General features: G+C 43.2%; 1 protein-coding gene across 1 annotated transcript in view; it reads left to right on the top strand.

Moving 5' to 3' along the window:
- LOC109932125 (suppressor of tumorigenicity 14 protein homolog) overlaps positions 1-12,962 on the top strand; it is a 126,252-nt gene that overhangs the window by 76,201 nt on the left and 37,089 nt on the right. Inside the window, exons 13-15 of the mRNA XM_048602972.1 lie at positions 6,056-6,163; positions 6,887-7,003; positions 7,399-7,515. Of these exons, the coding sequence (XP_048458929.1) occupies positions 6,056-6,163; positions 6,887-7,003; positions 7,399-7,515 (342 nt within the window). The remainder of the gene's footprint in view (positions 1-6,055; positions 6,164-6,886; positions 7,004-7,398; positions 7,516-12,962) is intronic.

The following is a 12,962-nucleotide window of genomic DNA, read 5'->3' as shown; positions in this document are numbered from 1 at the left end:
CCGGACCCTAAACGTTAACTCTGTTTTCTCCTCCACAGATGCTGCCAAACCTGCTGAGCTTTTCCAGCAACTTTGTTTTTGTTCCTGATTTACAGCATCCGCAGTTCTTTTGGTTTCTAAAAATGAGTGGGCTGGGCTGAGATGAGGTTTAAAAATTTTAAAAATCTCCAACTCCAAGTCGTGCAGGTTAGGTTGATTGGCCATGCTAAATTGCCCATAGTATCAAGGGATGTGTAGGCTTGATGGTTTAGCCATGGGAATTGCAGGATTACAGGGATAGGGTGGGGGGAGGTCGGGTCTGGGTGGGATGCTCTTTGGAGAGATGTATGGACTCGATGGGCCGAATGGCCTGCTTCCGCACTGTAGGAGTTCTATCATTCTATACGTCGCTTCTTTCCTGGTTTAACGATGATGGGAGCACAGACAGACAGCCAACACACGTGTGCCTGTTGAAATAAGAACATAAACATAAGAACATAAGAACTAGGAGCAGGAATAGGCCATGTGGCCCCTCGAGCCTGCCCCACCATTTAATAAGATCATGGCTGATCTTTTTGAGACTCAGCTCCACTTACCCGCCCACTCACCATAATCCTTAATTCCTTTACTGTTCAAAAATTTATCTAGCCTTGCCTTAAAAACATTCAGCGAGGTAGCTTCAACCGCTTCACTGGGCAGGGAATTCCACAGATTCACAACCCTTTGGGTGAAGAAGTTCCTCCTGACCTTAGTCCTACATCTGCTTCCCTTTATTTTGAGGTGATGCCCTCTAGACCTAGTTTCACCTGCTAGTGGAAACAACCTCCCTGCCTCCACTTTATCTATTCCCTTCATAATCTTATATGTTTCTATAAGATCTCCCCTCATTCTTCTGAATTCCAATGAGTATAATCCCAGTCTACTCAGTCTCTCCTCATAATCCAACTCTCTCAACTCTGGAATCAACTGAGTGAATCTCCTCCGCACCCCTTCCAGTGCTAGTATATCCCTTCTCAAGTAAGGAGACCAAAACTGCACACAGTACTCCAGGTGTGGCCTCACCAGGACCCTATACAGCTGCAGCATAGCCTCCCTGTTTTTAAACTCCATCCCGCGAGCAATGGCAGACAAAATTCCATTTGCCTTTTCAATTACCTGCTGCACCTGCAATCCGACTTTTAGCGATTCATGCACAAGGACACCCAAGTCCCTCTGCACAGCAGTGTGCTGCAATTTTTTACCATTTAAAACATAGTCCATTTTGCTGTTATTCCTACCAAAATGGATGACCTCACACTTATCAACATTGTACTCCATCTGCCAGACCTTTGCCCACTCACTTAGACTATCTATATCCCTCTGCAGACTTTCAATGTCTTCTGCACACTTTGTTGTATCACTCACCTTAGTGTCATCTGCAAATCATTTAACAAGGTTGGCAGTATTGTATTTAACCTGCTTTACAGGTTTAACTTTGTCTGGCTGGGTTTTCCATCTCTTGGAAAATCTGGCAGCTCAAGGGAAGTAAGGACAGCTTCAGCGGGTAAGTAAGCACCTTTATGCCATAGTCTATAGGCCATGAGGAGCATGAGTGCTTTCCCTTTCTCTCGCAAGCTTACCTTCTTCCTTTGAATCATACCTCCTATTGATTCTGTGATTGGGAATCAGACTCCTGTCTGCAAATGAGGATCAGATCCTCCAAATCACCTAACCTAGCCCCGTGATCTCTCTGGGAGCTGCAGGCTCCACTCCTGGATGTTAAACCTGTTTTAAAGTGTTCCCTGTCTAGCTGGAACGCAGATTTGTTGGTGGGATGGGGAACCTGCTGACAACGAAATATACTCACTGTAAAGCCAAAACACCACAGCAAATGAGAGAGCTGAACTAAGTTTTATAACTGAAGTTCTGCATCCACTTGACGGAATATATTATCAGCCTGGAAAGTAGCTAACTCTCCTCTTCCACACTCTCCTCATAGTTATGCCTTTCCTCTAGTTTAAGTGTTTATTTGAACTTACCCTTAAAATTTGTTTTGGTCTCTGCACCATGTTCCTTGTAGTGAAGTAATCTATGCTCCAACAATTCTTTGAGTAAAGGAATTTCTCCCAACTTCTCTGATCACTTTGACAATTTTCGCTAACACTCCATATCTAATATAAATCTATATAAAACAAAACTCATTTTCTATGTTAAAGCTACTATTAGAACCTTTCTTCACTGCTGAAAACATTCTCAGCATGTTTTCTGTTTCCTTCAGTTTCTCAGCCTGGTAATAATCCTGGTGAGTCTATTATTTTTATTAGTACCCTTTTTATAATAAGGAACACATGCATGCACATAGTACTGTACCATAATTGAATCAACAGTTTGTAAAGTACACAATTATTTTTGCAATGTCTGCTCATTCATGAAATTCAAAATACTGTTGGTCTTCTTGTGGCTTTATCCCACAACTAAATATTAGGAAGACCAAAGTCACTGCCTTATATCCCTGTCACAAACTCCATTCCCTAGCCAATGATTTAATTCCTCTCTACTGTTCGATACTGAAAAGAGATCACTCACAAACTTGGTGTTGTATTTGATGAACTTCCAACCACATATTCATTTTATTACCAAAACTTATGACTTCTCATTGTCATATGTCATCTGACTGCTCTCTTGCTTCAGGTCATTTGATGCTGAAGCCCACATTCATGCCTTTGTTACCTATAGACTTATTTATTTCTATTCATACTGGCCAGACCCTTATGAGCATTGATATACAGAGGGATCTTGGGGTCCAAATCCATAGCTCCCTGAGTGGAAACACAAGTGGATAAGGTGTTATGAAAGGTGAAGTAACTACACAGAGGCCAATATTCCATCACCAAGCCACCCTTTATTTACACATGCATAATACTAGACCCTGGTCCGGCTTCCTCAGAGCCAGCTCTCAGGGTGACAGAACCTCTGACACTCCTGTTTGTATCTGTCAACCAGGGCTCCCCGATTGGGCTGTTAACCTGGTCCTATCCGGCTGACCTCGTCATAATCACTACAGAAGGCACACGGCATGCTTGCCTTCATTGGTTGGGGTACTGAGTATAAAACTTTGCATGTCATGTCGCAACTGCGTAAGACTTTGGTCTGGCCACACTTGGAGTACTGTGTGCAATTCTAGTTGCTGCACTATAGGAAAAATGTGAAAGCTTTGGAGAGGGTGCAGAAGAGGTTTACCATGATGTTGCCTGGTTTGGAGTGCATTAGCTATGTGGAGAGTTGGATTGTTTTCGCTAGCGCATTGGAGGCTGAGGGGTAACCTGAGAAATAATAGAAGTATATAAAATTATGAGAGGTGTGGATAGGGTGGATAGTTGGAGTCTGTTTCCCAGAGTAGAAATATCAAATACTAGGGGTCATAGATTTAAGGCAAGAGGGGGAAATTTAAAGGAGATGTGTGTGGAAAATTTTTTTAGCAGAGGGTAGTTGATGCCTGGAACATATTGCCAGGGAAGGAGGTAGAAGCAGATACAATAACAACGCTTAAGAGGCATTTAGGCAGAGAATAGAACGTGCAGGCAGATAGGATTAGTTCCAGAATGGTATCATGGCCAGCACAGGCATGTTGGGTCAAAGAACCTGTTCCAATGCTGTACTGTTCAATGTTCTATATGTTCTATAAATTTGGAAAATATAGCCTTGAAATTTTTTTGATGATGTCAAGTTAGATGTTTGACAAATGACAAGGAGGATGTAATTGTCATACCAAAGTTGCAGACAAGTTAGTAGAAGAGGCAGAAAGGTATAAGGTAGTTTTGTTTTAAGAGTTCAGAAATTCATTTGGAACACAGAACTAAATACATCATTTCCAAGAAAGCATGTAATTCAGTCAAGTGCCAAGCTGAATCCGTGTGATATTAATTGATGGAAATTTTGCTTTGCTGATTTTATACTAGACAGCAAAAACAAGCCATCGACCACTAGTTTACTTTTAACTCGAGAAAGATCAGGAGTTTAGTTTAGAAGATGAGATTCCTCTTAGCGAAAGGATCTGCTTTTTACTCAAGGAGAACAGTTTTCACCCTATCAGAAGCCTTTACTTTATGAAGTCTCCCTGGTGAGAGAATTGATGTAGAAGCTTCCCAGTTGTCCGAACTGAGAAGAGATTTAGGCCACAAGATGTGATGGGATTCAGGTTAGCAGAAGTGAAAAAGAGTTCTAAATTTGTTTCAGCAGTCTGAAAGGGATAAATGATAAGAGTCAGTTAAGAGTTGAGACAGGAATAATATTTCTCTGGAATTCAGTATCGATAAAAGATGTGGCTGGACAACAGTTTGCAACTTTGTTTTGCTGTTTATATTAAGAACTTTTTAAAACCGACTTATATGTTCAACATTGTTTTGTTTTCTCTTTGTGTAGTAAACCTTTGTTAAAGAACACTGGCAGCTCATCAGAATATGTTTACTGAGTAAGCCACAGCTGTAACACCCAATTGCAAAAATTTAACTTATGACCTATTCAGTTCGGTTTCATTCTGAATTCTGACTTGTCCGGCATACCAACAGATAGCCAGAACAAACCACTTAACTTCTGGAATTTGCCATTTTCAATTTTTTTCAATTCCAAATTACACATTTATTTTTAAAAGCCAAAAGAACTGCGGATGCTGTAAATCAGGAACAAAACAAAGTTGCTGGAAAAGTTCAGCAGGTCTGGCAGCATCTGTGAAGGAGAAAACAGAGTTAATGTTTCGGGTCCGGTGACCCTTCCACAGAACTGATAGTGACTGGGAAAATGTCAGTTTATATGCAGAAAATAGGGAGGTTGGTGGGGAAGGGAGTAAAGGTTAGGATAGAGCCCAAAGAGAGAGAAAGACAGTTGGACAGACAAAGGAGTTGCTAATGATCAGGCTGGGAGGGTGAATAGTTGTTAATGGGGGCTGTGAGTGACTAACAACAGGGGGTGTGTAGTGGCAGGCTATGTGGTAACAAAGGCCTGGTGTGTAGGGTAGGGGGCTGGGACATGGGAGAGTTTAGGCCCTAAAATTATTGAACTCAATATTGAGTCCAGAGGGCTGCAGGGTCCCCAAGGGGAAAATGAGGTGTTGTTCCTCCAGCTTGCGTTGGGCTTCACTGGAACACTGTAGCAAGCCGGAGAAAGAGATGTTCGCCAGGGAGCAGGATGGTGCTTGAAGTGGCAGGCAACAGGTAGTTCAGGGTCTTTTTTGCAAGTAGAACGTAGATGTTCTGCAAAGCGGTCACCAAGTTTACGTTTCGTTTCCCCAACGTAGAGGAGACCACATTGTGAGCAGCGAATGCAGTAGACTAGATTCTGGGAAGTACAGGTGAAGTGTTGCTTCACCTGGAAGGTATGTTTGGGCCCTTGGATACTGGGGGTAAATGGGCAGGTGTTGCACATTTGCCGGTTACAGGGGAAGGTGCCTTGGGCTGTGGGGAGGTGTTGGGGGTGAAGGAAGTGTGGACCAGGGTGTCCCGGAGGGAACGGTCCCTGCGGAAGGCGGGCAAGGGAGGGGAGGGGAATATGTGCCTGGTGGTGGCATCTTGCTGGAGGTGGCAGAAATGGCATCTGATGATAGAGACCGTTCCCTCCAGGACACCCTGGTCAGTTCTGAGGAAGGGTCACCGGACCCGAAACATTAACTCTGTTTTCTCCTTCACAGATGCTGCCAGACTTGCTGAGCTTTTCCAGCAACTTTGTTTTTATACACATTTACTTTTATTCTGTTCCTTCTGTGAATAAATCTTCCACCAGCATTGTCAAATTTCCTCATTTCATGTCCTAATTTTTTTTAATGAACCCTCTTGTCAGATGCTTGATTGTGACCCTTCTCAAATTTGAGGTATGCTGTGGCCCTTTATTTTAAGAAAAATAAACATCTAATTGGTTGTTGAATTCTAGTTCAAAATTAAGAAATCATATGTCTGCACCTCTGACCATGTAGAACAGTATCTAGATAACTAGTTATAATGAAGCTGTTTTCCTTTCTACACTGCAGGACATAGCCATAAGAAGCAAAGTTTTGCTGCTGAATGTTGTGTTCATCTAATTCTTTCTTTATTTGATCTATTTCTAGTGTGCACAGCAGAACAGTTTAAGTGTCATAATAATATGTGTAAGCCCTTAATCTGGGTCTGTGATGGAGTTGATGACTGTGAAGATATGAGTGATGAAAGCAACTGTGGTAAGAAACTTGTATTTTAATTATAGAACAACGAATAGAATAAAATTAGTTTTAGCCTTTTCCAAAGTATCTCAAACATTTTCTTTGGAAGTTATTGCCTAAGTGATAAGCACGGTTCCTTAAGCAGTGCACTTCTTCTGTATTTTCTTCACATAGCTATTTTTCACAGGCAATTCAGGCCTTCAAAGTGTAAAAGGGAGGGGTTTGCAACAGAGTCAACTTAATCCACTTCTCATCAGATATATGTACACACAGTTTGGAAGCAATCAGGAGGAAAATCAATGACTTTTTCTAACCTTCCTCATTTGGGAATGCAGTCCTCAACCATGGCATTCCTATTACTGTTCCTATTGCAATTAGATTTTCCCGTACAATCCCAATCCCAGAGCTTTCTTGGCTTGGTTCAGTACCTCACAACGGGATATTTGCCAAATTAATCTAGAGGTGTCAGAGTAGTTGATAAGGTAATGGGTTGTGGTGGTTTAGTTGAAATAACTCATTAAATTTCTGGTTCAGTCTTCTGTAAATCAGTATTGCAGTGAAACATATTAGCCTATTAATTCAGATTTAAGTTTGCAAAATGGATTCAAATTGAAGATGTCAAGTTCAGCATTGGATGCTCTGTCACATTCTCTTGAAATTAATGTAACAATTAAAGTGTCTTCAACTTGTTTTACAAATATTTCATGAGAAATTATTGCACCTTTTCTGTCCCACTTCCAGATTGCCCAGCTGGGTTCTTCAGCTGCCAGAAGAGTAACTGTTTGTCCATTAGTACCTTATGTGATGGAAATGTTGACTGTCCTGATGGCAGTGATGAGGACGACTGTGAAAAAATGGGTAGGTGCAATCTGCTTTGACCAACTAAAGTCAGCTGTCATGTTTCCAGCAATAGTGATCACACTTTAAAAGTGTTTCATTGGCTATAGGTGTGTAGTTTAAATTTTTAGAAAATATTTATGTCAATATTAGCATATGAACCCCAAATGTATTTTCAGTCATTGCTTTGTTCAATATTTTAGTACATACCTTAATCGTTCTAAATGGACAGAGTCTGCCACAAATAAAACCTCAAAGGAATGTGAATGCATCAACCATTTATCGGCTAACAGTGCCAACAATGGAACCTTACTGATCGGTAGTAAAGTTGTTTGTTTGAATTTCACTATTAGAACTCAATATCTTCAAACCACAGCGCTACTAATCCTGTTTATCTATGCTTTTGTATTTGTCAGACATCAAGTGCACAACCAACACTTACAAGTGTGCCAACAAAAAATGCATTGCCAAACCCAATGCAGAATGTGATGGTGTAATAGATTGTTTGGACCATAGTGATGAATCCAATTGTGGTAAGTAGAAGAGCAGGGGAGGGCACTTTTGACCTAACGGCACTTTTGACCTAACAGCACTTTTTGATCTGGGGCTTAAGATATTAGAAGAAGGGAAGAATACAGCAGTTACATGATTACTGGAAGCCAGAAAGTATTTTATGCATGCATTAAAAATGTCAGTTTTGCCCTGTATGCAAGCACGTTAACAACTTCACACAATCTGCTGAATATTAAGTGGGTAAAAATAACTTCAGTAGCGTCTGTTTTGTACCTTTAATAGTATTTTGACATACACGGAAGCATCTCTTTTCACAACACTTGCCCTATGTAATACCTAATAAAAAAGAAACAAGGTGACATGGTATCTTTTACATCTAGTTACTATTAGTGGCTACTTCCCTGTTCTGTTAATGTTTCACTAATGTATTAAGAAAATACTACAGGCTACAGTTTCTTCTGCACTGAGTCGGAATTGTGACTCATAGCATTCCCACCAATTCAAAATCAGGCTGGGCAGATTTTTATCTAACTGCTTCATTTGACTGCTGGTGGGATGAAGCTAAACAGTTCACAAGCTAGTTGGCTATTCTTCATGTTGCCCTCAGCCTGTACATACAGCAAGGCCCAGACGGTGCTGTTCTGTGACCACCCCGATCCTCTTAAAGGCCCCTGTCTGTTAAAGGAAGGCAGTATATATGAAATCATGGCTAATGGAAAATTATTATAAAACACTGCAAGGATGCTACAACAAGACTCCTGGATTAGTACCACTACAATAATACTCTGTTTGCCAAGGTGGACTCCAGGAAGGCAACAGTGTTTCCTTGGGTAGGAAAGAAGCCATCGAGAAACAACCAGAAAATAGTGACCTCATTAGGGCAGTCAAGGTGAGTGAATGCATCCTCATGGTGCATCTCATGGTCATCACATCAATAATGATTCACTCCACTCAGTGTACCATGTGCCATTCACTCAGCCAGCAGCACTCCCTGGCACGCCTAATATTCTCATACTCATACTCTACCTCATATTCTGATGAAGGGTCTAGGCCCGAAATATCAGCCTTTCTGCTCCTATGATACTGCTTGGCTTGCTGTGTTCATCCAGCTCTACACCTTGTTGTCTCATATCTCCCAATGTTGCCAGCATTAGACTCCCAGGGACAATGTCACACTGTTGCTGACACTCCTTCCCCTCTCTTCCAGAAGATTGCCCGTAACACACAGGTGAGGCAGATCACCAGTTGGCTTGGGCGGGTGAGAGTCCACACATCCATGCCAAGGCTCCTGGAGGAGTGACCTTGTGTGTAATAGGACGAGAGGAAATGCAGCCATCTGGTCTAACAGAAGCTCTGGAGGACGGTGCTCAGTCTTATGCTCCTCTGGAACTTCCTTGTTACTCTAGTACTGAACTGTGACATCAAGTGAAAGCTAAAGATGGTGTGACTGTGGGCAGCATCATGGCTCAGTGGTTAGCATTCCTGCCTCACAGCGCCAGGGACCCAGGTTTGATTCCACCCTCAGATGACTGAGTGGAACATAGAACATAGAACAGTACAGTACAGTACACGCCCTTCAGCCCATGATGTTGTGCCGACCTATTACCCTACTCTAAGATCAACATAACCTGCATACCCTTCATTTTACTATCATCCATGTGCCTGTCCAAGAGTTGCTTAAATGTCTCTAATGTATCTGATTCTACTACCACTGCTGGCAGCGAATTCTACACACCCACCACTCTCTGTGTAAAGAACCTACCTCTGACATCTCCCCTATACCTTCCTCCAATCACCTTAAAATTATGCCCCCTTCTGATAGTTATTTCCACCCTGGGAAAAAGTCTCTGGCTATCCACTCTATCTATGCCTCTCATTATCTTGTCCACCTCTATCAAGTCACCTTTCATCCTTCTTCGTTCCAATGCGAAAAGCTCTAGCTCCCTCAACCTTTCCTCATAAGAGCCACCCTCCAGTCCAGGCAGCATCCTGGTAAATTTCCTCTGCACACTCTTTAAAGCTTCCACATCTTTCCTATAATGAGGCGACCAGAACTGAACACAGTATTCCAAGTGTGGTCTAACCAGGATTTTACAGAGCTGCAGCATAACCTCGTGGCTCTTAAATTCAATCCCTCTGCCAATGAAAGCCAACACACCATACGCCTTCTTAACAACCCTATCAACTTGGGTGGCAACTTTGAGGGATATATGGACATGGACGCCAAGATCCCTCTATTCCTCCACACTGCCGAGAATCCTGCCATTAACCCTGAATTCTGTATTCAAATTCAACCTTCCAAAATGAATCACTTCACACTTTTCCTCATTGAATTCCATCTGCCACTTCTTTGCCCAGTTCTACATCCTGCCAATGTCCCATTGCAACCTACAACAGCCCTCCACACTATCCACAACTCTACCAACCTTCGTGTCTTCGGCAAACTTACTAACCCACCCTTCCACTTCCTCATCCAAGTCATTTATAAAGATCACAAAGACCAGAGGTCCCAGAACAGATCCCTGCGGAACACCACTGGTCACTGAGCTCCAGGCTGAATATTTTCCATCTACTACCACCCTCCGTCTTCTATTGCACAGCTAATTCTGTATCTGGACAGCTAAATTCCCCTGAATCCTATGCCTCCTTGCTTTCTGAATGAGCCTACCATGGGGAACCTTATCAAATGCCTTGCTGAAATCCATATACACCACATCCACTGCTCTACCTTTATCAATGTATTATGTCACATCATCAAAGAATTCAATAAGGCTTGTGAGGCATGACCTGCCCCTCACAAAGCCATCCTGACTATTTTTGATCAAACTGTGCTTTTCCAAATAATCATAAATACTGTCTCTCAGAATCCTCTCCAATAATTTTCCCACCACAGAAGTAAGACCGACTAGTATGTAATTCTCAGGATTATCCCTATTTCCTTTCTTGAACAAGGGAATAACATTTGCAACCTTCCAATCATCTGGTACAACTCCAGTGGACAGTGAGGATGCAAAGATCATTGCCAAAGGCACAGCAATGTCTTCCCTTGCTTCCTGTAGTAAGCTTGGGTATACCCCGTCTGGACCAGGGGACTTATCTATCCTCATGTTTTTCAAAATTCCTTGCACATCCTCCTTCCTAACATCAAATCCGTTCAAGCATATCAACCTGTTTCATGCTGTCCTCACAAACGTCAAAGTCCCTCTCACTGGTGAATACTGAAGCAAAGTCTCATTAAGGACTTCCCATACCTCCTCCACTTCCAGGCATGAGTTCCCTCCACTAACCTTGATCGGCCCTACCCTCACTCTGGCCATTCTCTTGTTCTTCACATAAGTATAGAATGCCTTGGGGTTTTCCTTAATCCTACATGCCAAAGCTTTTTCATGCCCCTTCTAGCTCTCCTTAGTCCATTCTTCAGTTCCTTCCTGGCTACCTTGTAACTGTCTAGAGCCTTGTCGGATCCTTGCTTCCTCAACCATAAGCAAGCTTCCTTTTTCCTCTTGACTAGATGTTCCACATGTCTTGTCATCCAAGGTTCCTTCACCTTACCATCCTTTCCTTGCCTCAGTGGGACAAACCTATCCAGTACTTGTAGCAAATGCTTCCACATTTCCATCGTGCATTTCCCTGAGAACATCTGTTCCCAATTTATGCTCTGCAGTTCCTGCCTAATAGCATTGTAATTCCCCCTCCCCCAATTAAATACTTTCCCATACTGTCTGCTTCTATCCCTCTCCATGACAATAGTAAAGGTAAGGGAGTTGTGATCACCATCAACGAAATGCTCTCCCACCAAGAAATCTGACACCTGGCCCAGTTTATTGCCAAGCACCAAATCCAATATGGCCTCCCCTCTAGTTGGCCTATGTACATATTGAGTCAGAAATGCTTCCTGGACACACCTGACAAAATCTGCTCCATCCAAACTATTTGCACTTAGGAGCTTCCGGTCATTATTAGGGAAGTTGAAGTCATCCATGGCAACAACCCCTTTACTTCTGCACCTTTCCAAAATCTGTCTCCCAATCTGTCCCTCAGTGTCTTTGTTGCTAGTGGGGGGTCTATAGAAAACTCCCAGTAAAGTGACTGCTCCTTTCCTGTTTCTGATTCCACCCATAATGACTCAGTAGACAAACCCTCCTTGACGACCTCCCTTTCTGCAGCTATGATACCATCCCTGATTAGCAATGCCACTCCCCCACCTCTTTTACCTCCCTCCCTATTTCTTTTGAAACATCTAAACCCCAGAACATCCAACAACCATTCCTGCCCCTGTGATATCCAAGTCTCCGTTATGGCCACAACATTGTAGCTCCAAGTACTGATCCATGCTCTAAGTTCATCACCATTATTCCTGACACTTCTTGCGTTAAAATAGACACACTTCAACCCATCACACTGACTGAAACTTTGCCCTATCAACTGTCTGTCCTTCCTCACAGACTCTCTGCATGCTGTATCTGCCTGTACACCAGCTACCCCATCCTCTGATCTGTAGCTCTGGTTCCCATCCCCCTGCCACACTAGTTTAAACCCTCCCAAAGAACTCTAGCAAACCTCCCACCCAGGATATTGGTGCCCCTCTAGTTCAGGTGCAACCCGTCCTTCCTGTACTGGTCCCACTTTCCCCAGAAGGTATCCCAATGATCCACATATCTGAAACCCTCCCTCCTACACCAGCTCTGTAGCCACATGTTCACCTGCACTCGCTTTCTATTCCTAGCCTCATAGCACCGGTATTAATCCTGAGATTACTACTTTGCTCATCCTGCCTTTTAGCTTCCAACCTACCTCCCTATATTCACTTTTCAGGTCCTCATCTCTTTTCCTAGCTATGTCATTGGTACTGATGTATACCACAACTTCTGGCTGCTCACCCTCCCCCTCAAGAATCCTGTAGACTCGATCGGCGACATCCCTGACCCTGGCACCCGGTAGGCAACATACCATCCGGGAGTCTCCTTCATGACACAGAATCTCCTGTCTGTTCCCCTAACCATTGAATCTCCTAGCACTGTCGCTCTCCTATTCTCCCCCATTCCCTTTGGAGCCACAGAGCCAGGCTCAGTGCCAGAGACCTGGCTGCTATGGCTTTCCCCTGGTAGGTTCCCTCCCCGCTGTAACAGTATCCAAAACGGTATACTTATTATTGAGGGTAACGGCCACGGGGGATCCCTGCACTGTTTACCTATTCCCTTTCTCCTGATGGTCACCCAGCTACCTTTATCCTGTAACTTGGGTGTAAATACCTCCCTATAACTCCTCTCTATCACCCGTTCAGCCTCCCGAATGCTCCGGAGTTTATCCAGCTCCAGCTCCAGTTCCCTAACGCGGTCTGTGAGGAGCTGGAGTTGGGGGCACTTCTCGCAGGTGAAGTCAGAAGGGACACTAACAGTGACCCTTTTTTTGGTTAGAGGAGGAGGATGGATGGGAGACACTACATGTGTAGTGTTTTGGATTTAGC

This window comes from Rhincodon typus, chromosome 11 (assembly GCF_021869965.1).
Source record: "Rhincodon typus isolate 14 chromosome 11, sRhiTyp1.1, whole genome shotgun sequence".
Lineage (NCBI taxonomy): Eukaryota > Metazoa > Chordata > Chondrichthyes > Orectolobiformes > Rhincodontidae > Rhincodon > Rhincodon typus.
The sequence above is the reverse complement of the archived record's forward strand: the minus strand, read 5'-3'. Positions and strand labels throughout refer to the sequence as shown.